The sequence below is a fragment of the Catharus ustulatus genome, chromosome 2, assembly GCF_009819885.2.
Source record: "Catharus ustulatus isolate bCatUst1 chromosome 2, bCatUst1.pri.v2, whole genome shotgun sequence".
NCBI lineage: Eukaryota > Metazoa > Chordata > Aves > Passeriformes > Turdidae > Catharus > Catharus ustulatus.
Window position 1 is genome coordinate 105,590,005 of NC_046222.1, and position 27,941 is coordinate 105,617,945.

At 40.2% G+C, this 27,941-nt stretch overlaps 1 protein-coding gene across 4 annotated transcripts in view; it reads left to right on the forward strand.

The window, feature by feature from the left end:
* The first annotated feature begins 241 nt into the window (after positions 1 to 241).
* FRMPD4 (FERM and PDZ domain containing 4) overlaps positions 242 to 27,941 on the forward strand; it is a 300,820-nt gene continuing 273,120 nt past the window's right edge. The window contains exon 1 of one of the 4 annotated variants that reach the window (XM_033052215.2): positions 242 to 545. In XM_033052215.2, coding sequence (XP_032908106.1) covers positions 505 to 545 — 41 coding nt within the window. In that variant the 5' untranslated portion in view covers positions 242 to 504. Of the gene's footprint in view, positions 546 to 4,583; positions 4,643 to 27,941 lie in introns of those variants that run through there. The other 3 variants (XM_033052211.2, XM_033052210.2, XM_033052212.1) reach the window with 3 other exon arrangements.

Sequence of the window (27,941 nt, forward strand, 5' to 3'; positions counted from 1 at the left end):
CTGGCCCGGGCCGCCGCCCGCGCCCTCCGCTCGCCCTGGGAGCGGACACACCGCGGCGAGAGGAGAAGCCCCCCGACACACCGAGCGCGCTGCCCAGCACGCCCGCCGCTCCCTGCTCCGGGGTACCGCAGAGGGGCGGCGGAGCGCTGCCGCCTCCCCCTCCGGCTCCCGGAGCGCAGGCTGCGGGCAGCGCTCCTGCCGGGCTCCCCGCTCCGCTCGGCTCCGCTCCGGACCTACCCCGGCAGCGCACGGCAGGCGGGGAGCGGGGCGGGGAGCGCAGGGGGAGGGCTGCGCGCAGATGAGCGCTGGTCCTGCGAGATGCTGCACGCCCAGCTCCCCGCCGGAGGGGGGTAGCAGCCGCTGTCTCCGCCGGCTCCTGCTTTTTTGCAAGGGCTGTTGCTGCCGCTGGACGCAACCTTCTCCCGACATGGAGCTGCTGCCGCTGCCGCCGCCGCTGCTGCTGGAGTGAGTGAGTGTGACGGGCAGAGCTAGCCGGCCGCATGGATGGATGTGTTTAGCTTTGTGAAGATTGGGAAGCTCTCCGGGTAGGTGTTTGCCGCTGCTGCTCGGCGAACCGCGGGCGCTGCCCGTGTCCTGCGGGGCAGGGAGGGATGGGGCTGCCCGGCGTGGGGAGCGCCCGCGCCGCTCCCAACTTCTCTGGTGGCGGGGCGAGGGTCTCGCTGTCGGGGTGGGGCGGCGGGGCTCGCTGTCCCTGCCATCTGCCCCATGTCCCTGCGTGGGATGGGTCGTGCCCCTCTTCCTTGCGAAGGGACAATGAACTGCGGCCGCAGTTGGGCGAGAGCGGTGCCCTCCGTGAGACGCCGGCCAGAACGGGCGGCCAGAGTGCTTCTGGAAATGCAAAAGCAGCGGCAGGGGCCGGGCGCGGTGGCGGTGCTGGAGGGGTGTGTTGGTGTTCGGGGGGTGGTGGCCGCGGTGCGGGTCTCGGTCATCTGCCGGAGCGGGGGCGAAGTTCCGAGGAGCGAGCGGCGCTGGCCGGGCCGCGCTGCCGGGTCTCGCCCTGCCCCTGCGCTCCGCTCCCGCTCCGGTGCAGCCCTGGGCACAGCGGCTCCCCCGGGCACAGCGGCTTCGCCGGGCCCTTCTTCTGCCAGAAGTGCTCAAATCCTCGCCACTCGCATCGTTTGAGAGCGCTGCCCCTCCGCCGCTCACACGGTGATGGGTGCAGGGGCGCCAGTGGATTTGGCGTCTCTTCTCCCTTGCTTGTAAGGCTCGTAGTTCTCGTTGTTTAAGTGTGTGGTTGATTTGTATTATTCTTGTCTGTTTCTTTGTTTTCCGAATAAACCTTGTCTCGAATGGCCTCAGAGTTGTGGTCTCAGCCTGTGGACTGTTGCGTTTGCAGCTGGTTGCCAGGCCTGGAACTGCATAGATAGATCAAGAGGCACAACAGCCCCTGTTACAATGTTCCACCGTAGTTACGCCTAACTGGAGGTAGCCCTTCGCAGCTGCACAGGGGATTGTGCTTTATCTCAAAGATGCAGCACGAAAGTACTCGAGTCACATTTTTTTTTTTTTTCCAGGGTTCTGGTGTGGATAATCTTCCTAAAGGATTTAGCTTTGATCACTGTAACTAGGAGTGTTTCAAATTCTTATGATTCACTGGTTCCTACACCATAGTTACCATATCCTTTTCTGTTTATGAGGCACGTATGAGGCAGAAATTGGATGTTGTACAAAAGGGAGAAAGGCCTTGTTAAGGAAATAAAAAAGGTGGCTTGCTCCAGTGACGGTCAGGTAGGGAGCTTGTCAAAATGACAGATGGTCTGTAAAGAACAAATATTGCATGGCTGGAAGTTACGGAGTGCCACAGGTGCAGGCACTGCCTTTATCCCCCAAAATTCCCACCACTGCACCTGGCTGTGATTACAACTCTGCTTGTGACATGCCAGCACAGAACAGCTGCTGTCATTCAAGCACATCATTGTCTCATCCCGCTCACAGCAATTTTACACCGTGTGACAGTGACAATACAAGCGGCCCCCTTGGCTTGCCTTGGGTGGTGTTACTGGCTGATACCGCTAGAGCTGCAGCAGCAGGAACTACAGCAGAAACTTTGAGGAGAGGGAAAATATGCTCACGTAGATAAGGAATAGGTCATGTAGTATGATATTTATTTCCAGGTAAATTGAATTGCGTGACCTTCTCCTTTTTTTTTTTTTTTTAATTATGTTTTAGAAAAGCTTCCAGGTCTTCATGTCACACTTGGTCTAGAATCAAAGGCAGAGAAAGGGATGTTCCATTCGAAAATTTTATTATGTCAGGTGCATGGCAGTTTTCAGGTATATTTGGGTCTTTCTTGGTGTGTACAAAATCTGTAGCCTGCACATGCTTGAAGACAGAACTAAGATTTGTATTTAAGTAAAGACAGATCATAGAAATTCTTCAGAAGAACCTGAATGTTCCTTCTGAAATGAAATTGCAAGTTTCAATGCTTGTATCTGCCTCCACTTCATTTAAGGATGTGAAATACTTATGGCCTGTGTTTGTCTTGTAGATTGCAGTAAATGATTTCTGTACTGAGCTACACTTTTTATTTCTAATTTTCCGGTTGTTAAAAGACATAATAGTTTACACAGGACTTGACTTTATTTGCTGTTTCCTAGGTTACAGCCAGGTATCTATTCCAATTTTATAAGAGCTTCATGGAGAAGACAGGTTCCAGTGTAAACCAAATTTTTAGTCCCTTTGTGCATTTGGGTTGGAAAATGAGTTTGCCCAAAAATACCTGTTTTGCTGTTAGAAGGAAGGCCTTTCTGAAGAAAGTATTTAACTGAGTGTGATCTTACAGGCAGATTACCTACAGAAGTTGTTTTGAACATAGCTGGTGCTAAACTTACTTTAAATTTTATTTTGCTTTGCATTCAGGTCTTCTCATTTTAAATGGCAAGTCTTTTATTACAGTTTTAGTCTGCAGCCTTGATTCTGCAGGCAGTGGCACAGCTAAGCTCTGCTATACATGACTACTGGAAGGGATACTTCCTAAAGTCATGACATGATTTTAATGGATCTGGTAAGAATTTAAATTTTGTCTTGATCAATTAACATATAATATTTTTTATCTGGAATAAGCTTAAAATTAAGTTTAAAGTCCTAGAAGGTAGCTACTAGATATAAAATTTTGCATAGCATAAATAATTTTTAAATATTTTAATTATCTATGTTTTTTGTGTGATACCTTGGTGTTTAGGGTCTTTTAGAGACTCTGCTTCTGCAATGGCTTCAATTGTCCATGCTTGCTGGGTAAGTGGAAAATATGGGCCTAATCTGGAAAAGGATTATGTGCAGAAATGAGAGAGAATGGCAAACTGGTTTTATGACAAAGATGATCTCTGGTAATCTTGTCCTTTCCTTGACTTTGTAGATCTGTCACATTGTGTACTGTACATAAGCCTACAGATGCTTTGTGATAAAGTTTCTGTTGATTTTGGAAGTTTGGAGACATTGAAAACAAGAACGGCATGTAGAAATAGTGATCACTCTTTCCCTGACATAGCTTCTCCCCCATCCTGCTTTGGAAATTCACCAGTCTGATAGTAATCTGGAGTAAATGTTTAGGTATAAATATTATGGTGTCATTTTCTGGAGGAAAAACCACAAACAAACAAACAACTGCCTTTTATTGTAATGAATTTCCAAGTGCAGGGAATGACTGACAAGCCTTGTTTAATGGATCAGTGCTCTGATGTGGAGCTGTACAAGGCAGGTGAATATTTCTGTAGTGTGGGCAGCACACATGTGTGATGTGGTAGCTGTAATTTGGGATAGAGGGATCAGTGCCACAGGTAAGTGCTCAGCTGTAGTTGAGGTTGATTCAGAAGTCTGTCTTGCCTGGTATCCTCTCTCAGTTCCTTTTACCAGCTGATTGGAGAAAGACTAGAAGTGGTGGTTCTTGAGCATAGGTATAGGCAGTGGAGGAAGGATGGTGCTGCTGTTCTGAACGTGAATTTCATGAACATGTTTTCAGATCAAGGTAAATCTGAGAAAAGGGCACAGTGTCAAATTTCTAGCCAGTACTGGATAGATGAACTCTGAAACAATAGGTCAGAATAGTGAATGGAAGTTATCAAGAACTGAAGCCTGTATTCATAGAATATATTTTTAGTTGGAATGTTCTTTTTTTACTGGGAATGACTGTTTTTGTGATGTCTGTTGAGGTCAGTTCTATTTCAGAGCTTCCACAGCAGGAAGAAAACTTTGATATGGAAAGATGCTTGCCTGGACATCACCTGAATGTGACAGAGTGAGACAGTGACCCTCCAGAGTTGGGATACAAAGCTCCTGTGCCCCTGTTTGTAGCTTTGCCGGATAATACTAGGGAGGAAATGATGACTGTCTGCATGAGTGGCTGTCAGGTTCTAAGCTGTGGCAATGCTGCTGAGGGTAGGGTGGGCATCTCTGCCACACAGTTACATTTGTGGAAGAAGTTCTGAGCTCATGGAGAAATTTGTTACCAGAAAGAAAGTCTCCAAGAAACAGGCCTGCAGTATGGGGTTAAAAAGCAGAAATCTAGACCTCATTGTAGCTATAAAAAGTATAATGAATGGAGAGTTAACCTCATATAACGAACAGGAGGATACCAGGAAGGTTTGGACCTGCCCTTAGCAGTGATGCCAATTTGTTGTATGAGGTAGGTAAATTTGTCTTACTTGGATTTTTACTTTAATGCTGAAGTTTAGCATTGCTATCCATTATCCTTGAGTTTAAATTTATTCCACTAAAATGGGATTTGAATAGCCATATCCTTGCTAGCCAGGCCCTTGGAATTGGCTTTAAAATGACAACAAAAAAATCCCTTAACCCTGAAAACTCTTCAGAGAACAGTCAAGTGTGTTTTTTTTTTTTTTTTTTTTTTTTGCTGTGATTATGGTAAACCTGAGGCTGGGTTTCTAACTGAGAAGGAACTTCTTACCAAGTAGTTTTTCATTGGTGTGGATAAATCTCACATTCTTATCTTTTGTGTTTATCTTTCCATAGCTGGCCCTCTCTAGTCAGGTAGACAGACTTGGTACCTGCACAGATGTTTGGATTTTGGGTTCTTGCTGCTTATAAGAGTGAAAGAAGCCTAAACTGATGTGGAGCCTTGCATTTGTCTTCTCCTTTCCAGCCTTTGTAGGTCTGTGCTCAGTTTTGTTCTCTCTAGATACTGTCTTTAGATGTCCTGTCAGACTGGTGTGAAAGGTTCCCTCCTAGATCTGTCTTAAAATGTAACAGACTAGAAGCTGTGCCTGTATCTTCTGAGTACTAAGCTCTGTTGTGATTTGTTTGTTTTAGGTTTTTTTGTTTGTTTGTTTGTTTTTTTTTCCAGGGAACTTGGTTGCTTGACTTCATGGATTAGTTATTTTTATGCAGCCAAGCAGATGTATGTTTTTAGATTTAAAGTTCTAAAATTAGTCCATCTGTTGTTTGGTGGTTTTGTTTTTTGTGTTTGTGGGGCTTTTTATTTTTTTTTTAATTAAAGATTTTGGGATGCTTCTCTGTCTTTATCTGAATAGCACCTTTCTTTATTTGTGGTTTTCCTTGCCAAGTTTTTATTTTCCTGTGAAGTTTAAAAAAACCCTATCTTAATGGAGAGACAATTGAAAGTGTGATTAACTTACTGATGCTGTTTTGAATATGATTTTTGGAACAATTTTTGTGAGTACTCTTTGAAATGACAATATTGCAGCTTGTAAGTTATTTTCAGTATTTACAAAAGACTCTGTAAGAAAGCCTATGATTATCCTTTTTATGTTCAAAGGAGGTAATTTAATTCCAAAAAGGATTTTATTATACTGGATGATAATTCAAATAACCAATAATTCATTTCAGCCTTTTTACTTGAGAGCTGCATTACATTTAGGGGCACATTAGCCTAGTCACATTAATGTAGGAGCTTTACCTTATATATTTTATTATTTGTCTGTTTTGTTCTGTTAGCTGACACACATAATAAAGACATATGCTTTAATGTTTGTGATGTTAGTAATGTTGTATGTCACAATGACTTCAGCAGTTTAGAGATTTATTAAAACCACTCCTTCCATTATGAACTGCTGTAAACTTGTCAAGTAGCCAGTGAATGATGATACAACTCTGCTAAATCCGTATGTTCTCTATAGCAGAAGCAACATTGTCTCCAGAAATTTTGAGAAAGCAAAGAAAAAAAAGAGATAATAAACCACAAGTAATGCTTTCTTTCTCCTCTTCTACTAATTGCTGAAGGAGATGGAATGGGAACTTTGAGAATTGATGCTTTAAGAAAAATCAAAATGCGCATGTTTGATATAATGCTTTTATTTCTAGAGAGATGGCTTTTCTTTTTGCTTTTAGTTTATTTTGGTGGACTTCAATCTGTAATGTAAAATTTTTGGTGACATGGCCAAATCAAGACTCTTGAGATAGTTTCTCTTATAATTGTAGCCTGCACCAATGTTCTTGTGTGTGCATGTTTAAGTCACTCTGTTTAAGTTTTTATATGGTGTGAGAAGAGATAAGAGGGTTTTTGTTTTGATTTTTTGCATGTATTTCACTGGTACCAGGATGAGCCTGAGGTGTTTGACAGTTTATGTTTAGATTTTTTGAAGGGGCAGAAGGTTTGCTTGTTTGTGGTGTGATTTGGTTGGTTGGTTTGTTTTTGAGAAGCCTGCTTTTCAGCCTGACAGATTCATGTGGGAAATTTCAGTTAAATTGAAAAAAAATTCTCACCATAGCAGTAATAAAAAATGAGGATATATTTCCATATTTTGCAGCATTCTATATTATTATGGAAGTGTACCAGGCTGTTCATAGAGAATACAAACTATGACCTGACATAATGAGGGGGTAATACATGGTCTCAGCTCCACTTAAAATGTGGCACAGAAGGGGGATTTTACTGCTCCTGAAAGCATTTCCAAGAGGTTATGTCAGATCTATCACAACTTAGTATCTGACTGATGGGATAAAGAATTGACTAAAGTCATGTAGGAGCCACCACCTCTTAGAAAATGAGCCATCATCTAGGAAAGATCTCTAACTGCTGTAGACAAATAATGCAAAAAAACCAATGTGAGGAAAGGAAAGGTAATTTTGTGTTCCAGTCCCACTGTGTCATGCACAAATAGCTCTATTAAATCAGGGAAGACCATCCAGGTATGTGAATTACTCTTTTTCTTGACTGTTTGCATATGACCTATTTGAATCCACCTTATGGAAACTTTTGGTGCTGATAAAGTATCCATCTTTAAGTACTATAGCAACATGCTTGAACAGGAATTGACTTCTGATAATACTAAACTGTGTTTAAAGATGCTTTTTTATAATCACAAATAAAGCAATTAGTTTTGTGACGTACCTTGAAGAAATCTGAAGTGAAAAGGCTGCACATTTATTGAAGGTATGTTTAAAGACCTTTAAAATAATCACTGAGTCTTTGTTTCTGATAATTATTCCATTGACTGGAAATAAAGCAAATAACACTGCCAGTAATATAAATTTCAGTAAGTAATTGCATTTCAAATCCAAGTGAAATCCACAGTGCTTAAAATCTAAACCTGTAAAAGTACATTGACACTAGAGATGTAAAGTCCTCAGGACTCAAAAGTCCCTCTGACCTAAATTTGGACCTGGGGCTGTAAAAGTTTCCACCAGTATTCCTTTAGTTTAGAGTGTACAGAAACTCCCTTTGATATGTTGATTTTTGGATGCAAACTGAGAAATTACTTTTCATTAGTTATAATAACCAACATTTTAAATTATAATAAAGTTAGTGAGGGGACTTGTCAGGTATCAGTTTTAGCTATGGGAGTGTGGGGATAAGGCTCTGCACAATAGATGATATCTTGCAAGATTTTGAGAACTGCTGGTAAAATTATAATTTATATACACAATAGAAAGAAGGCGGTAAAGACTGAGAAGGAATATTTGTATGCTAGAGTCAAATATTGAGAATGAATCTTCTTATGATCTGGCTCTTGACAGAGTTTATTTTTGGATTTTGCTGAAATTTTTTTAGGGTTTAAAGGAAAGAGACTTGGGATATTGCAAGGTATTATGGCTTTTTTTGTGTCTATAGATAATCAAAATGAAAAGGTGTGATATGTGGATTGATGAAAATGACTAAGTGATTTACATTAACAATCAAAAAGACAAAAAAAAATACATACAGTAATTTCATGACTATAAGGCACACCGGATTATAAGGCGCACTTCTGGGTGTCGGCAAATTTCCGAACTTTGTCCATATATAAGGCACACTAGACTATAAGGCACAGTTTTTTTTTGCAGTGAGGATCCGCATGCAACAAAGTAACGAATTAGTAACGGAATTGCGTGATTGTGGGGTTTACTGGCAGGTGCTCAATTTGCAAACATTTTTCACGGATTGGTGTAGCCTTTAAACGCAGCCCCAAGCGCCCTCCCCGTGCGCGGGCCCTGGCACTCCCGCCTGCTTCCAGCGCCGGCTGGTGCAGCTCGACTCCGCTCGGCTCGCGGCTCGCACTTCCAGGTTGGCAAATTTCTGAACTTTGTTCATATATAAGGCGCACCGGATTATAAGGTGCACTTCCAGGTTTCAATCAAAATTTTAGTCAAAAGGGTGCACCTTATAGTCGTGAAATTACTGTAATTTTTGAAACTAACATTGTTTAAGAAGAAAATCTAAAATCACTTTTTGTAAAACTTTGCAGTACTGATTGTACCTTATTTAGGGTGAAGGTTTTCATTAAGGCTTGTGCATGATGGAGTTTTAATTGTTCAGATAAACTGTAACCTTTTTCATGTAAATGCTTACATATTTGTTTAAAATAGCTTTCCAGCATTATGCAGGCCATAAGGTTTTGCTTATGTTGTTCATAGACTTTGCAATTTCACTGTTCTTAATCTTGAATTTGTGATTATATTCCTCTGCATTTGGCAGTCCTCATATGTTTGGAAAGCAAAATTATTCTTTATGGCAGTAAATGCTACCAGGTACTAGCAGTTGCACCAGCCATGTAAAACAAGCCTGGCATGTGTTACATGTCCGAGCTGCCTTATTTCACTTGTGCTTTCTGTTTGACTGAAATAGAGCAGGAGAGAACTGGAGAAGAAATCTGGAAATATTCCATATCTAAGCAGATTTGTAGAGGCAGGATGCTTCATTACCTGAATGCCTGTATGATGGCACTGACTTTGACTTGCTCTAAATGAGGCTGTGACAAGCCTTGAGGCATCCATGACAGGAGCTTTGAGACAGCAGAGATTGCAATTGCACAGAAGAACCTGCTCCAGCAGACTTTGGCTTGGAACTAGATGGTCTAAGGTCCTTTCCAACCCAAACCATTCCATGATCCTATGATTTTTCTTTGTTTGTAATGTTAGACCTTTATCCCACAAAAAAAAAAAATTGAAAGTTATGTATGGTAATGTCAACTTAGCCACACTAGAAAGGGGTGGTCTGTCTGTTTAACACTGCAATATGTAATAGGTTGTGCATCTTTAGCATGGAAAAGACACAAGTTTTGTTTTGACTGTACAAAGTCAAAATGCAGTACATGTGTTCAGGTAGAAATTGTCACATTTCTTGGTTTTTTTACTGGCATTAGGTTTTGGATCATATGAAAGTTGCTATTTAAGGGCATCTGCTTTTCTTGTTTCTTTTTTTTTCTTTTTTTTTCTTTTTTTTTTTTTTTTGACTTGTTGCAAACCACAGATGATGATGTTAACTGAATTTTTAATTTTTATCTTTGAAGAATTATTTTCCCCAGTGGAGGAGGCATATAGTCTTCTCATTTTTCTCATGAAGTTGGCTATCTGCCTGGGTCTCTGCTTTGCATAATGTATTATGTGTTACCTGTCATGTTTACAAGGAGTGCCTTCTCCTCTGTCAGGGCACACAGTGAAGGGGGACAGAGAAAAACTGCACGTGGGGAATGATCTGTACTTGACTTCTCTGCTTTGAAGGCAGGGTGAGTATGGGCTACAGCATGTAATAGAGGAGGAATGGCAAAGGTAGGAAGAGAGAAATTAGAGAAAGGAATTTAACGAATGTTGCATTGGGTGGGGGCTAATTTGCCTTGAGTGAACTGAACTAAGTGTTCAAGACTAGCTGATCTTTATGTGAAGGTGAACTTGCATTGTTGCCTGAGTAGGAGTTTGTTTGCTTCGTAAGGCTGGTTGAATTGGTGAGATGTGCTGTAATCAGTGTGACTGCTGTTTTAAAAAAGGGAAGAATTCACTCCAGCATTGAAACAACTTTTTTGTCTTCTAGGGTCTTGAGTTTCTTCTGCTTGAAAGTCTTTATTTTTCTAAGGGGTGTCTGGTGGCTAAGCTTGAACTAACTCAACACAGGAAATAACAAGGTGGTCCTTGACTCCCTGTGAATTTTCTGTCTCAGAGACCATGTAATCAGGATGATGCCTCTTCTCAGGGTGAAGCTCAACTCTTTATCTCATGCATTGGTTCACTGGTGGGCCCTGTGACTTCGCCCTCTTTGAATGCAGATAACTTGGCTGCAAAATCTGTAGTTGTTGGGGAATGTATTTATGTTTCATTTAGGCTTAAAAAAAGAAGTCAAAAATCAGAAAGCATTTGGCTTTGCTTTTTTTTTAAAATACTTATTTATTTATTTTTTATTTTTTAAATTGGTATGGGATAGAATTAGGACTGAGCCCCTGTACTCTGAGGCATTTAGAGGGAGTACTTCTGTAATATGATCAGCCTCATGTAACATCTGCTGGCAGAAGACCTAATGAGGCTGTGGGGGTCTCATTTCCACTTCCTTTTGCTTTTCAGTTTCCCCATTTTGTCCACTGCTATGTCTCAAACCATGGTGAACTACTTCAGGGACTAAAACCATGAGAAAACTGGTTTTGGTTTGTTTTATTTCTGCTGGTGTAGGTAGGTGAACTGGCTTGGCAGAAGTGATTGAAAAATGTTCCCTTGGCAGGGAGGTGGAAAGGGAGAAGGGGAAATGGAACTTCTGGTGAATGCTGAGCTCTGTTACACTGCACCCCATTTAGTGTGGGTGCTGCTGTGGGGGAACACGGAGATGAAACCTTCCTGCAGGTACCTCTGGGAACTGGGAAGTGTTGTGGGAACCCCACACGTGAGCAAATCCAGGAAGGAGGGAGTTTCTGCAAAAGATGGCTTGGAGTGAGGAGAAGCTGCTTCAGCCCCTCTGAAATTCTTCAGATTTTTCCTAGTTCCTCTTGCTTCCCTGTCTTTTCTTGCCTTGTTCTGCTGCCTTGAATTGCCTTGTCTTTGCTTGGGCGCTTGAGAAACCAAGTGCAGGTTCTGTGTGCTAAATGCAGCTTTGTGTATCTTGCACATCCTGATGTATGAAGATATTGCAGCCTTGCTCCCATGCCATGTAGTCTAAAGAAACTGGCTTCCTACTGTGTTTAAAAGCAGATTTCTAATCATATTTTTGCTTTATTAGGCAGCAGAGGCGTGTGGATGTCCAAGGGATTAATTTTCCTAGATTGCTTGTAGTAGAAGGTGAACTGTCCAGGATGAATGAGAGGTTGTTTAATTTTCTTTGGTTATCTTTTAAATAATGAACCTGTGTTCATTCCTAGCAGAGAGTTTGCAGTTATATCCTTTCTGTGGATGTGTTTTCCAGGTTCTGGAAGCTGTCTGAAGAGATAAAAGGTTTCTTTCAAATGCTCTATTTCTGAACTTGGAAAGAACATCTTACAGAAGCAAGTATAGTGTGTCTGTGCTACTTCTGAGACCACAGAAAAATAACTGGAGAGTATTAATGACTTACTTTTCAAATGCTTTTCATTTTTAAACGGGAAATGGGAATTTTTTAGGTGCATAAGTAGCCTGAATTTTTAATTATGGTTTGAACCATGTGCCTTTCTCTTTTTTAGCAACAGCAGTAGTAAACTTTAAGGAGTTTCCATACAGCATTTTTATCTTCCTTCTGTGTCTTCTGTCATTCCTTATACGTATGTGGCACTTCCTCAGCCCCCTTCCTTGTTGATCACTTTGATACTTTGCAATGTTTATCCATCAGCTCTATCTATCTAACATCACTGAATATGTGCTCTAAAAATGATGGAGGTTATGGGGATCTTGAAGGATATGTCTAAAGGAGAACTCTAAATAGCCTCACAACAAATGGTTCCATAGAAAAATTTTAATTTAGAGCTACTAAAGCTCTTTTAGTTTGGTGTTTTATTGTAAAAAATATATGTGCATAGTGTATCAAAAGAAGTACTCTCAGGATGCACAATTAAAAATACTGTAGCTTTTATACTTTTTGTCACTTGTTTTTTCTTTTTTTCTTCATGGTGGCTAACATCATGCATCTGCATGACTTATAGCTAGCTTGCCTTACAAAAGACCACTTTATAAGTAATATCCTTGGAATATGAACTGTGAAATACAGGTCTGTTTTTCTTTAGTTGACATGTTTGGATTAAAAAAAACCTTCCAATATCGTTATTTTTTGATGCTGAATATATTGAATATTTGTTTTGATACAAAGGTGTGTTCTTTCAAAGGAAAACATTGATTATTATTCTTCTCTTTTAATGGCTATAATAGGCTTTAAGGACCTGTGAAGTTCTTGTTGAGACAGGGGTATTCTGAAATGGCAGATTCTTTGCCCCTGCCACTTGTTTCCATAGTTGTCCTGTTGGATTCAAGTTGTCCATGGTATCTGATTGAGCTACTTGGTACCGTGGTTTAATAGATTTTAATAGTAGCCTGCTATGTAAAGGGTAAAGGATGAATTTCACTCTTCCAGATGTCACTAGAAGCCTCCTCCTTCATCTCAGCAAAATTACTTTGTATTTATTTAATGGTAAAATGTTGATTTGCTTTTTGCTGTGTTTTCTAAAGCTTGTCCAAACCTCATAGTGTTCTTTAGCCTTGTAATAACTAGACAAATGTATGTTTTTCTGAGTGTTTCCCTTTCATTAGCGTTCTTTAGCCATTAATGTCAGAGTTCATCCCATTTTCTCATGTTAAGTGCTGGTTCTAAAAAAGAGAAATTCTGTTTTCATGTTAAATGTTTAAAATGTTTCTTTCATAGAAGAAGGTAAGGCAGCATTAGTTTCAGGGTTTTTTTTCCAGACAGTTCATAGTTCAGTACTGTAATGAACAGATTTCCAATTAGAGGAGACAATACCTGTTCTGCTGGATGTTATTTCAAAATGGCTGAAATTTATTCTAGCTGCACAAAACATTACCAGTAATATTTGTATATATTTGTTTGCCAGGCTGTAATTATAAGAACTGACATTTAATCTACCCAGTGTTCAAAATATTTGCTTTTTTTTCTTCTACAAAGCAGAAAACAGTTTGTCTCTCAATTTCTGTGGTACGGTTTGCTGTTCTACTTCTTTCCCCCCATCCCCCTCCAATCAGCTTCCAACTCAAGCAGCTTTCTTTTGCTAGTTCCTCCTTTCACAGTGAGTACTTAATGCTGACTCACCAGTTGTCCTGATTGGACTGCTTGGCACTGTTGGCAGGGGCACAGCCATGTGTGTGTGGCACTCTGACCACAATAAAGACACCTTCTTGATCCCTTTTTTATTAATTAGTTCAGTATTCTGCTTTTAAAGGTGTTGGGGGAATAGGTGGTTTTGGCTTTCATTTATGCTTATACTCAGGAGAGAACAGTTCTGAGTATTAGACAGCAAATTCATGGTGATTCTGCCTTTAGTGAACAGTGACAGGAAGCTGTAAACTTTGTTTAATGTTATGTGAAGCCATAAGGAAACTTTACTTTTGTTGTTATTTAGTCTTTGCAAAAGTTGAATAATTAAGAACAGCATAGCTCCTTTGTTTCTCACATACATTTGTTTTATTCTATCTTCGTCATTTTTTCTTTCTGAGCTGAGTGGCACAGACCTTACAACTAAAACATGGTGGATTTTTCTCCTTCCAGCCAGAGTGTGCACACTGCATAGGCCAAATAACCCTGTGTACAGCATCTCTTTGCTCAGTAAATAACAGTGCAACTTGAATCGCAGCCAAAAATTTCTTTGCAGGCTTAGCTGTTGCACTAATTTCATCTGGTAGGACCTGCCCATCCCAGGTGCCAGCTGTGTGTGTCTGACCAGCCACAGCTGCCCCTTGAACCTGAGCAGGGTACATGAAGTGCCCTCAGTGCAGAGCTGCAGCCTCCACTGCTGTCAGGTTGGGTGAGGGAAGGAAACCTGCCTTACATATCTTCACAGAATCACAGGGTTGGAAGAGACCAAGATCATCAAGTCCAACCCATGCCCAAACACCTCAACAACCATGGCACCAAGTGTCACATCCAGTCTCTTTTTTAAACACATCCAGGGATGGTGACTCCACCACCTCCCTGGGCAGACCATTCCAGTACTTTATCACTCTTTCAGTGAAAACCTTTTTCCTAATATCCAACCTAATTTTCCCTTGATGCAGGTTGAGACTGTGGGAATCTTGGGTCTGCTTCCCTGCGGTGATGGAGTGCTTGTGAGTGTGACAGCTCCCAGCCTTGGCAGACTCTTCAGCTGGGATGTACAATTTGTATTACACCGAAAGATTACATGATCTGTTCTTCAAACTGGCAAACCTAGTCCAGCAACCATTTTGAATAATTTGCTGAAACCCTGGCATTAATAATGACAAAGGAGTTGCATGTTTGGTGATTTAGGGGTCTGTAAATGCATCACTGTGTACATATACCCACTCAGCTTACTGTAGAGTTCCTAGAAAATATCTGTTGAAAGCCTTTGTTATAAGAATTGTCTGAGTTATAAATGAACAGTCATTTTGGAGGCAAAGATCATGGCTTTCCACTCGCAAGTTAGACTTTAGTAACTTAGGCCTGTTGTATTGAAATTGTGGTTGTTTCACAGTAGAAGAAAAAAGTACTATTTAATCTCTGAGAAAGGTGTTTCTGCAGTTTAGTGCCTGGTGACTTGTTTAGTATTTTTGGACATTTATCAACACATACAAATACTTAGTGATAAGGATGGTGGTCAACTGGAAGGAAAACTTAATGACCAGGCAGGCACTGGGCTCACTGTAAAGAGCAGATCACAGAATTAAACTGTCACCTGGTAAAACATGGGAGGGAATTTTCCTCCAGAAGAAGCCACTAGTTCTAATTGTCTGGTTTGTTGTGTGTTTCTTTTTATTTCATTATTGTGGGGTGGAACAAACCCCCAACAGTTAAAGACAATTCTTTTACTATTTATTTTTTCCTCTTAGAAAGAACTGGGAGTTTGATATCTGGTAGTCTATAAGCTAATGAGCACTGAACTTCCATATGAGGATGTAAAAAATTCAAGCTGGTTTTTGAAGTTTAAGCCACCTTTGGCATTTCATTATGCCAGGTAGATATTTGATGTTAAGAATTTTCTAAAGGACATGCTATTTCCATGTGGAATTTTCCTAAAATATGCCTTTCTAGTGTATAATTAAATATACCTGTGCTCAAATTAAAAATGCACTTTTTACACTTCAATTTTAAAACTGTGTGCTTTCCTCTGCTCCATGTTCCTATAGTGATTCTGATTGATTGCAGTGGCACTTGGTGGTGACAGAAGAGTGCATCACCTGCAGTCAAGATCACTTTCTTCTGGGTTTAGCTAGGAGTCTGCTCTCAGGAAATTGGGAGAAAAGCTTTTGCTGAGAATGTTTAGCATGACATTTCTGCCAGTAGTTTGGAAGTAGCTTTTCATTCATGTTACTGGATTATAACTTCTTAGCCATTTGCAAAATTTTTCCTGAGTTACTTGTAGAAAACCCATCAGCATTCAATGATGGGCTCTCTAGAACCAGAGTGTTCATCCAAGGGATGGACTTGGCAGTGTTTCATAAAGAATTGCTTAGTTTCTACTTTAATGGGAGTAGATTTGAAGATCTGGTGAGACAATCCTTGCTCACCTAGAACATTGCACGTAGTTTCAGGTACTGTTTAAATAGAATGCTGGAAGATAGGAAAAACTTCCACGATATTTGGGAAGTGATGAAAAAAGAGGACTTTCTTAGAGATACACAAAACTAAGTTTTCAGGTGAGGTAAAGCATGGGTTTGATATTTACCCTTATTTCATCAAAACTTTGGACCTTCAGAGCAGTTAAAGAAAGAAAAAAAGGGAAGAAAAGACAAAACAGACTTAAGAGGGAGAAGTTTTATGAAGTAATGCGTGCATCCAAAATGAATGCTTGTTTGGTAGTTGTGCTCTTTGCAGGCCTTAAATACCATAAAGAGTTGGATTTTTCTGGAACGTTATAGTCTGATTTAGCATAAAATATGTTAGAATCTGCATTTTTGTGGCATGTAATTTAACTTCTAGCTGATGAAATTAGGCAAAAAGATTCAAAGGTAGTTTGCTACAGATTTCAGCTGTATTTGGCCTTAGTATGGTGAAGGCTTCATGAGGAATAGCATTTTGGAAAATGTTCTGTTGTATTTGCTGGTGTAACATATTGCTACTGCAAAGAAAACACAAGCCTTAAGCTTTCCTATGCTTCATTGGGAAAAGTGTCTTCTCATCCATCTTCCATGGGCTGCACAGCATAGCACTTAATTCTTAATATAAACTGTAATTTAGAAGGGTTCTGAATGTAGCGGTCTCTGTATGTTGGTAAAAACAAAATTGAATTCTATCACCATTTTTCCACTTGGAGAGGATAAACAGTAAATAAAGTGATGAGAATCTGGAAAACATGCTGTTGGTCAGCTGATGAGCATTTGTTGGTAAATTAAATTATGATGATTTATGTTTAGATTTCTCCAGTTGATTTTTTTCCCCAGCAGTTTAAATGTTCACTTGTTTACAGAAACCGTAGAATAAATAAAAAAATATTCTAAATATTCTTTTTATAGAGGACAAGTGATTATCTACCTACTCTTGAGTGTCCCTACATTTTCTAGTTGGTATGCAAAAGTGAACTGCTGTTACCTAGTTTTATGTACATTAATTTCTGTGAGAGTTTATAAGCATCATTTCTGAAGCAGTCTACAGACCATGCAGAATCATTGAACAAATCATTTCAGAAACTAAAAAGGCTGGATGCCAAATGAGATTTGATAGCTGCTGAGGCAAGTGTGTAGGTGAACTATAGACCCCATTTGCAATGTTGTGATATAATCTAAAATTTTGGTGACCTCCAAAAGCTACAGATGGGTCCAAGTAACTTTGTTGTCACAAAAGGAAGCATTCTTAGGTATGAAAATTTACACCACATTCCTGAGGCTATTGAGTGTTCCAGACCAGTTCATGTTGGCTAATACAGAATACCAGATGTCCCTGATGAGCAGATCTGGGAAACCATTTGGCAGTAGCTAGTAGAAAATATCATTAGGCACAATGGTGTTGCAGAATTTCTGCCCTTCTTTGGATGTTGTGCATTTCATACCCCCTCTGAAGGCTGGAGATCTGAGCCAACATCTGTCGCTCCTGACTACCAGGCATTAGGATATTCCAGGAAGAAAGAATTCCACTGCAAAAACATGAATAAAAATGGAGTAGTGAACAATATAATGTCTGACTGATAAGTAGTTGTAATTAGCTGCCTAGGAAAGGGACTCCTTTGATTCCAATCCCTTTTCCTGGGCTTATCCAGGGCTTTTATTCTCTCGTTCTAACAGACATGCAGAGCAGAGATGAGACTTAGGACTCCCAACAGACAGCAGCTTCTTCAGCTTCTCTCCATCTCATTCCATTAACCACTCCCAAGTTGTTCTTATGTATAAAGGTACCTAGACTATGTTCCTCCCTTTCTTACTCAACTTTGCCTCTGTTTAGTATCACTCTGTAGCATATATCCTACATGTTCTTGAGAAAACTGTAGATTATTTTACTTATTCTATTTTCATCTGGACTTAACTTTTCTTCAAATATTTTTATTAGAGGGTAGTCACACATTTCCATTTTGTTGTAAAATAAGGCCAGATAAAGTATGCAAAATCCAAAAAAGACTCAAAAGAACATGTATTTTGACAACTTCTACCAAAATGACTTAAGAGGGCTATGCTACTGGCAACTCTAGTTTTCTCAAAATAGACTTCCACTGCAGTGCAACATTATGCTGGAACAGTCAGCTATGGTGCAGTTGGCTTTCTCCCCTCCTTTCTTTTCCTGGGCTTCATTGATGTCAAAGACAGTACAGCTAAATAACCTAATTTCTTATTTTTATTATGAAAATAAATATATAAATGATTTAAATACATTCTAAGCTTGAAAATGAAAGCCACTTATGCCAGATATATCCAGATATGAGCCTTTAATATCACTGGGTTTTTTCCTCGTGGAAGGTGCTGGACTCTGTGTTCTGTTACACGTGATGGTTTTCCAAAGCTAAAATTAACATTAGGATAGGCTTAAAAAATTAGCTGGAAGCTATTTTTGTGCCGTCCTTGGAAGTTGTGTACTTGCTGTTTTGTGTTGAGCAGTGAAATAATATAAATCACTCTCATGAGTACTGATCTGGGTTATTTTGGTAGCACGTTCCACCACAGTAGGTGGTAGTGTGCAGGTTGTGAATGCTTTCCCTGTGGCTCTATGCTGTTTTTTGGGGAGGAGGGACCGCAGAGAGTGGTGGCGGTGCAGGGGTGGTCCCCATGTCACCCTACTGTGGTTGTGCCGTGTGCTTGTAAAGCTAGGAGAGGGAGTGCAAATGAAGACCTTGTTTCTAAGCTCTGACTTAGCTCTATGAGGCAGATCCCAAGCCATGGAGATGCTGAGGTCCCATGAGTTAACTCAGAGTGCCTTACTCTGTTAAACTGCATATGAATAAAGGATGGCAAATATGAGCCTGGTGTGGGCTCCAAAAGGGAAGAAAGAAATGGAATACGTGAAAAGACTAGGAAAAACTGTGCTTGGCATGAGGACCTTCAAAACAAAAGCAAATGGTGGTTTGCTATTTAATGTTAACCAGTGTATTTGGTTTGAAAGACCAGTGGTGCTTTTCATGAATCAAGAAGAATATTGTGTATGGCTGTGCAGACTGGCTATGTTGGATAGTTGAGACTCATGCTTTCTACAGCTTTTTCAAATGTTCAAATGCTGATTTTTAGGATTTTTAGGATTGCTAGTTTGCAAATATATATAAAAATTTATATGTACTTTTACAAATTACGTATTTTTAATAATTGCAAATATTGTGTGATGAGCAAAGTTAATCTCAAAACTAATCACTAATGGCAACTACGTAAGGAGATGGAGGTGTTGATTAAATTTTGCAAATTGATCTCCTTGATGGCAATAGCTATTTTGGTTGCAAAGGCCTGTTAACAGATGTGCAACTGCTTCCCACTCAAATTAGGGGACTTTTCAAGACTTTTCACTTCTCCTAAATGTTTTCTGAGATTTTAAATTTGACTGCATGAACTTGAGGAGTGTGATACATGATCTTTTGAAAAGCTGCAATCTTATTAGCCTCTTGCATCCTTTTTCATTTTTTTTGTTTGTTTTATTTTTCAGTTTATTGTTGGGATAGAACTTCAGATTTCACGTCTGCATCTATTTGCTTTATTACTTTAGATGTGCTATTTCCAGTGTTATGCTCGTAGACTTAACAAGCTAATCTGGGAGACTAAAGCAGAACTGTCATTTTGAAGCTACTTAGCTGAAGTCTTTGAAATCAGTGTAGAAAGCTCCAAGAGTATTTTTGTTCCCTTTTTAATTTTTAGAAAGAATGTATTGATGTGTTATTTTATGCTGTTAGTGGTCCCTAGAAGAGCTGTTACAGAAACGTTACCTCTTTAAAATCCCCTAGGCATTAGACCCAAATGAACATGATTTATATTTAGGTTTGAAGGCAGATTTGGGATTACTCCAGGCTGCCCCTTTTCTTGAGACAATTGTTTTTTAAACTGTATAATACTGAATTTGGTGGAAGTATTTTAGTGCTTAAGTGAGGAAAGATGGCCCATTAAAACTGTAGTCCATGCCAACATTGCATGATAAAATAGAAAGGCACCACAAAATGAGGAGTGCTAGCATATTTCCTCTCTCAACACAGCTTGTTTACTCTCACTCACAGAAGCTTCCAGGTCTGTGGAGTATTTTTATATGCTCTGCCCTATAAAAGCTGTGTTCTCACAGTGTGGTCATCTTGTCTTCCTGCCTGCTTGGATTGCTCCATCAGAGATTAAGGAGGAGGTGATTGAAGCCATTTCTGTTTGTTTGTTTTCCCATTTCCCCTTGAAGAAGACTGAGGCTATGGAAAATCTGTGGTGAGCTGCCACTCCTCCCTCAGGATTCCTTTACCCAAGGTCCTCACTGTACAAGCTCTTTGAAGTTCACATGTCAGGAAGCATTTGATCATCCCTATAGCAAGAAAGTGCTGAACTAATGACAGCAAACACTGGTGACACAGGTTAATTTCACATTCTTTAGCAAGCAAATTAAATGCATGATAAATCATATTATTGTCACACTGGCTGTATTGTGCTATACATAATTTTTTGGAATGATTGAATTATCATAGAATCATAGAATATGCTGAGTTAGAAGAGACCTATCAGGATCATCAAGTCCAGCTTCTGGCCCTGCACAGTCACACCACCGAACACTTCTTGAGCTCTGTCAGGCTTTAAAAGCCTGTTTCATTGCTCACCCATACTTTGGGTGAAAATCCTTTTCCTGACATCCAACCTAAACCTACCCCAACTCAGCTTCATGCTGTTCCCTGAAAGCCTGTCATTGGTCACAAGAGTGAAGAGATTGGTACCTGCCCCTCTGCTTCCCCTTGTGAGGATGTTGATGACCACAGTGAGGTGTCCTTTCAGCCTCTTCTTCTCCAGGCTGAACCAAGTGACCTCAGCTGCTCCTCGTTTGGCTTCCCCTCAAGGCTCTTGACCATCCTCATGGTCCTCTTTTGGACAGCCTCCAATAGCTTGATGGATTTTTTTATATTGTGATGGCCAAAACTGCCCCCAGCACTCGAGGTGAGGCTGCCCCAGCTCAGAGCAGAGCAGGACAATCCCCTCCCTTGCCTGGCTGGCCAAGCCTGATGCCCCCCAGGACAGGATTGGCTCTCCTTGGCTTTTATCTGAGAAGATCCAGAAGACAGCTTTCAAGTTTGTGTGGCATGATGGTATCTTCAAAGTACTGTCTTGAATGTATCTTCAGCCATGTAATAATGTGTTTTATTTATGAGAATTTATAGCTGTCAAGGTTTGTTGGATTACAAAGGATAATTGATGGACTGCCAGTTTTAGAGTGAGCTTTGGCTCCCCTCAGGTCACAATGCTCTTGCTGCTCCAAATGCTTCTTGAGGGATCTTAAAGGAAAATTCTAGTGTTTCTCAAGCCAAAAGATAAGAATGATGCATGATTGGGACAGTAGATTTTCTACACTCCTTTCCCCTTTTCTTTCCAATGTTTTCTGAGGGAAGAGAGTTGCTCATTCATCTTGGTCTTAAGGCATCCAAGTGAGGAGTCTCTGAGGAGTAGTAGGTCATATGGATGATGCAGCTGTTTGTTCAGTTCTGTGTATAGGAGCAAATCCTGTGAACTTTTGTTATTGCTGCTTGAATATATGCTGAATTGAAAGGGTTCTGAAAGCTAACAAAACTGCTGACTAAACTATAATCTAGGAATGTACGTACTACCCAAACACTGAAAAAGTGTGCAGCATGATATCTGGGCCCTGTGTTCATGCTCTTTTCTGTCTTGATTTACTCCATTTGTTCACCAGTTACCATGTACTTGTTTGTTTTGAGGGCCTCTCTTGATCACCTAATTTCATAAAAAATGGCAGGTTGTTGGAATCTAAAGACCAGCATGTAGGTAATTTCGGTTGTTCTAGAGTCTCAGCTTTTATACTATGCTCTGTGTTGATAAAACAGTTCTTTCAGGGTGACGTGTTCTTGGAGCAAGGTAACAAAATGTTTCTAAATAGTTGCTGGATGTTGTCTTTCAGTTGCAGCTGAAGAAGGCACTAGTGCCTGCGTGGCCCCAAATTGCTCATGATTGTTGGGCCTTTATAATCAGTGCCAGAATTATCACTTGTGTGCCCTTTTCCTTTGACCTCCACCAGTCAAAATGATTCGAGTGATTCTATGCAATTTGAAAAATACAGCAATTTCACGATTATAAGCCACACCTGATTGTAAGCCGCACTTCTGGGTGTCGGCAGCGTTTCGTTCTTTGTCCGTATATAAGCCGCACCAGATTATAAGCTGCGCTTTCGTTCGCAGCGAAGTAACCAATTTGTAACAATCACACGATCGCAAGTTTTACTGGCAGGTGCTCAATTCGCGAGCTCTGCTCCCCCTGCAGGGCTGGTGGGATCCCCCCCCCTTCCCCCGTGCTGTGGGGCCAGTGGGACGGAGCCCTCACCTTCCCCTGCGGTGCCGGTGGGAGCCCGTCTCCCCCCGCCCTGCAACAGAGTAACCAATTTGTAACAATAGCGCGATCACGGGTTTTACTGGCAGGTGCTCAATTCTTGAGCTCGGCTCGGCACCGCGACTTGCACTTCCGAGTTGGGAAATTTGTTCATATATATTCATATATTTGTTCATATATTGGTCGCTCCTGAGTGTAAGCTGCACTTCTGGGTTGGGACCAAAATTTAGTCAAAATGGTGCAGCTTATAGTCGTGAAATTACTGTAATTCTTTTCTTACTTAATTACTACAGTGAAACCAGCAGGGTTTCACTGTAGTCATTAAGGGATTTTATAATGGAGGGATTTTCTAGCGCATGAGGATGCAGAAAGATGTGGTAAAATTTTGTAAATCTCACGTGGATCTCCTTTGCAGAGACGGATCTGGTAGGCTCTTGCAGGGAGGGAAGGAGTTGGATTGTTATTCTCCTCAGCTTGTTCACTTGAAGCTGAAGAAGAGCTTTTATCTCTAGTCCTGCTTGTGGTATGTGAAGCAGCGCTAGTATTTTATTTAAGCTATTTTCCTGAGAATCTGCAGCATTATTTTCATTCTCGTCTTCACAGAAGGACAGCCAAGCTTATGTGCTCTAAATTTAAATTCTGTGTTTTCTCCAGCTCTGAGTTGAAAGCTGAATGTGTGCCTTAAGGATCTGTTCTTTGCTTCTCAATCTTATTTTTTACAATTAATAGCATTAGTTGAAAATAATTCAAAACTTGCTTGGTAAAATAGCTTGATGTTATGAAAAATGCCAGGAGTCCACTGGAGATGTTGCTGAAAGAGCAACAAGGAAAGAGTACTGAGGACAATAGAAAAGGCATTAATTAAGTGCATTCAGAAAATCATGTGGTTTATATGGATCAGTATTCAAAGCACAACTTGCAGTGCTTGGGGTTTTGTTAGGGTTTTTTTTTTCTTTCGTAAAAATATCTAGTACCAACATCAGCTATAAGCAGGTAGAAATTGGACTTAAGGACTGGATTAGGAGGAGAGCTGAGGAGGAAATAGCAAAGCAAGTGGAAATGATGAGGAGATAAAGGAAAATAGGCAGTGGGAAGAAAAATGAAATCAATTATCCTTAGAAAGAGTACACCTGTTCTTGTCCCACTTGTACTTACTGGTAGCAACTTCTGAAACCAGCTGCTATAAATCACCTGATCTGCGATGGTTATGAAAAATTGTGCCAACTTCTACAAATCTTCTTTGTGACATCTTGCCTTGGGAGCATTCCTAGGCAGAGTACTGGTGAGATGTGCTTGTTTGCACACATTTTTACTACCACTTTAAGAAGAAATGTTGGCAAGGCCTGAAAGACGACTAATTACAGCTTTGCAGTGAGCGTCTTAATATGGTTGTGGATGACATTGCCTTTTGTTTTTGGAGCAAAAAATTGATGTTAGTGTGAAGCAAGAAGCAGGGACTGCATTGTTAAAATGACTCTTAAATTATTACTTCAAGAATGTCACTTGCTGGTGATTCAGGATACACTGATGACAGGGGAGGGTAATTCCTGATGGATGCAAAAGATTAAACAGCATGCAGAAGAATTGAGAAATAAATGTGTGTTTGGGAGAGAAATAGCAGGGACAGAATGAGTGCTTAAAGAGAATGAGGGAAAAATCAACCCATTTCTCAGTTTTGAGGCCAAGTTGGCACCCCCTTGACTCATTAAATTGTTCTTTTGAATCTAGAAATTGCCTTTACAAAATGTCGCCTCATCAAACAGCAGAGGGACCTTAACAGAGACGGAGGTCAGGGCCAACAAATTATAAGCAGAAACCCCAGCTATTTTAGTTCTGCTCATTCAGTGGAGCTTTAAGTTTGAGACTTAATTAATCATCTTTGTGTTTGCTGACGTCTGTATTTGTGCTGTATTTCCATTCTTATTTGGCATCAAGCAGTAGGATGGTCATTTAATCTTGGAGTCACTGAATGGTTGAGTCTGAAAAGTTCCTCTGGAGGCCATCAGATCCAACACCCTTCTCAGGGCTTGTTTGGTTGGCTTGAGAATATCTCCAAGGGTAGAGACTCTACAAACTCTGTGGGCAATGTGAGACAGTGCTCAACTACCCCCATTGTAGTCAAATGAAGTGTCCTGTATTTAAATTTGTGCCCATTTCTCCTTGTCCTGTCACTGGGAAACACTGAGGAAAGCCTGGCTTTGTCTTCTTTATCCTCCCTAGCAGGTATTTATACATGTTGATAAGCCTTCTCTTTTTCTGTTTGTCAGATGCACTCAGTCATCTTTTGGACTTACTCCAGCATGTCTATCTCTTTTGCACTGGGGAGCCAAGAGCTGGACCCAGCACTCCACATGTACCTCAACCTGCCAGTGTCACTCTTCCCAATTTAGCTTGAATGTAGACAGTTCTGTAAGCTGAAGTATTTTATGAGGTACCCGAGAGCCTTCAACTCAGGTTTGTTGTACCCTCAGCCATGGGTGCTGTGAGATGCTGGTTCCCTTGGGTTTGCCTGCTGCTCTCATGCTGTGTGTTGACATCTCAGGTAGCTGAGAAATGGCAGCAACTTGTGGGTGTAGCTTCTGGGTGTGCTCAGCTGCCCAGGGGCAAGTGGCAGCACTTGGATATGGGAGTATGGTTTGTAAGGATAGTGCAGAAGATAATCTTCCCTGAAGAATTACAGCTGTGCTGATTGCTGAGGAGTGGAAACAGCCTTGCCTGCCAGTGAGGCTGGGCATTATTAAAGAGTGGATCAGCTGGTTGAGAGTTAGTTGGAGTCTGCTGTGGTTCTGGATGGAGTCTGCTGGCTGTGAGCAGGTAAGGGACATGTGGTCGTGCAAGGCACAGATAAGGTAAAAAGATGTGTGAGGGACAGCAGCGTTAGGTGGCTGGGAAAGGGACAGGTTGGGGTTAGGAGGTCATGCAGAAGGAAGATGTGGAACTTGCAGAGAGGAGGAGAGAAGTAGGGAAGGAGTCAGTGTGGAGTTGCCTGAGAGAAGTCACAAAAAGTTTTTATTAAGAGACTGGTAATGATACCAGTTGTGTTTGTCTCAACAACTGCAACACTTGGATCTTGTCTTTGGAAAAGGGTTCTGGAGGATGTGAATTGGAAGGAAGTTGGGGATGTGGGGGAGGTGAGGCATAAGTGACAGTGCTGTGGAGTGAAGGACTTGCTGGACTTGGCCATTTTAAAATTCTAATGGCTCGTGGACTTACTTTGAACAGTTTTGGCTGTTCTGCCTATGAGAATGTTTTTACTTGTTTCAGAGTACTTGGGAAAGGCTTGAAGAATGCCTATTCATTTGTGATTTATGCAGTATCGAGGCTTGCATCCAAAGACACATTCAGTGAGTGTCCCTCTGGGCCAGTCTGGTCCATTAACTTGTAGTATATTTGCTATAGGCTTCTACTCTCCTTTTTTATTCATAGCTGGTATGCTTCCCCTCTTAACTCCCACCTTCACTGGGAGTATATTTTAGTTATTATTTTGATTTTCATTTTTTTTGTTCAAAGTTCCTTTGCTTTAAATCTGTTGCAGGCGGGGGGGAGAAGTGCCCAGAAAATATTTGATGGATTTACACAAGTTACCACTCAGGTTTACTTAGGATTGGAAGATGGATTAGAAACTTGCCCAAAACATTTTGTTTTACATCTGGAAGAGAAAAATGCTTCTGCCTTTCCTTTCCTGGTTTACTGAAAGATCTGTGTTTCATAGTTGGCAAATGCTTACATTGTGAAACTGGTAATTAAAATCAGGAAAAGAAATATGAGATTAATATTGGAAGCTGGAGGTGAATAAAAAAAAATCTGTATAAATTCTATAGGAACTACTAAACTTGTAAAATGTCAGCTCATTAAATTCTGAACGATACCGCCTTTCAAAGGATGATATTTAGGAAATCCAATGTATTTCACTGGAAATTTAAGAAAAGAGTTTATTGAGGTATGTACATTTTGATAAACATAGATTTTACTTTTCCTTTTCAATTTGCCTTTGTGCTTTTCTTAGGCTAGTATTGGTGACTTAAGAAATAAATAGGCATTCCAGAAGACAGCTTGTGATACTTAAGCTTCATCCTACAAAATAAACAATTTTGTCAGTCTGAGTTAATTGGTTTTAAGATTTGTTCTCTGGCTCATAGTTGAAATGAGTTAATAAAATAGAAATATTTTGTTTTGTTGTACTTGAGGTTCTTGTAAATTATATCAGTCTTAATTGTTAAAACAATCCTGATACTTCTAAACTAAGGTGTCAACTTAATGTGAAAAAACTTGACTGAAAACTTGTGAAAGTGATGTGAGATCTGATAGCCTTGTTGAGGATGATGCAGAAGAGCACACTTTTGGCTGCAGTAGCTGTGTTGTGGTGGAAATGAGCACAAATGCATTAGGAATGTGATATAACCCATTTCTGCAAAGATATTGTTTAATACGTTAGCAATATTTGTATCTAACACAAGAAACTCACAATGATAGAAAACAGATGATCTCACACTGGTGCATAATGGAGACTCTTATCCAAATGCAGGAAACATTTGATGAAGCTTTTAAAGTCCACAGTATGAAATATCTAACACTTCTTTTCATAAGTTAATTTTATTATGTCGTGTTCTTACATCTTCAATTTTAGACACCTTATATTTAAAATATTTTTTTAATACTTTAATAAGCCTTTTTTTTTCCAATATGGAAAGAATAGACTTGGTAGGGAAACTTGTAAGTGCTGTATGATAAGGATGTCTATTTTTTTCCCTATTAAAATATTTTCTGCAGTGCTGTGTGAAAATTAGAATTAATCTGAATGAGGATGGAGCAAGTTCTGCATGCGTTGTGTCAAAATTGGCAAATAGAAATGCACAGCAAAATGCTGAAAGAGCAACTTTCTTACCTGAACAGTTCTTTTTCTTTTTTTTTCTTCATGTCATGCCATTATTTCTATGTGTGAGGTGGGATAGTGCTCTAACAAAGATCAGCTCTTTGGCTATGTCTCCTCTGTTTCAGGGTCCTTGTGTTCCTATTCTGCTGCGTGCAGAACTGCGTGTTTCCCAATGCTGTTTTTCATGGGCCTGTTCATTTTTCTAGCCCTCTCTGACCAATGAGAACAAACTTGTGGGGGCAGGTTGGTTTGTGTGTGTTTGTTTTGTTTTAAGTTTTTCCTTAATTCTGGTCTGAAATTTATAAATATTTTAAAAATTTATTAATTTAAATAAATGCTTATTTTCCATTTTTGCAAATGTCAGAATCCTTCTTTCTGCCATAAATGACTTTGTTAGGGGAGACATCTTTTCTGCTTAGTACTTTGGCAAGAAAAAGGCTCAGTTCAACCTCTGCTAAGGGGGAAGCCCTACAGCTATAGTTTGTAGACACTGGCTTAGGTGATTTGGAAGACCCTGCTTATTCTATAAATCTAGATATTTTTTTCTGTTTTAAATCTCCCCATCTGGGAAAAGCCAGCATTTTGTACTCCTGTGTCTGTACAGTTACAATGTGTGTTTAGATACAGTATATATGTGTACATATATATAGTTATATATATATTTCTTTTATCCAGATCATTGGTTTATGTTATTAAAGACACCCAGTATCTGGAATAACAGTAATCTTTTCACATGTCATATATTGAATCTTAATATCCAGAATTTCAGCAGCTGGCTGCTACGTTCTGCGTGTATGATTGAAATAAAAAAATGTAAGAGTCT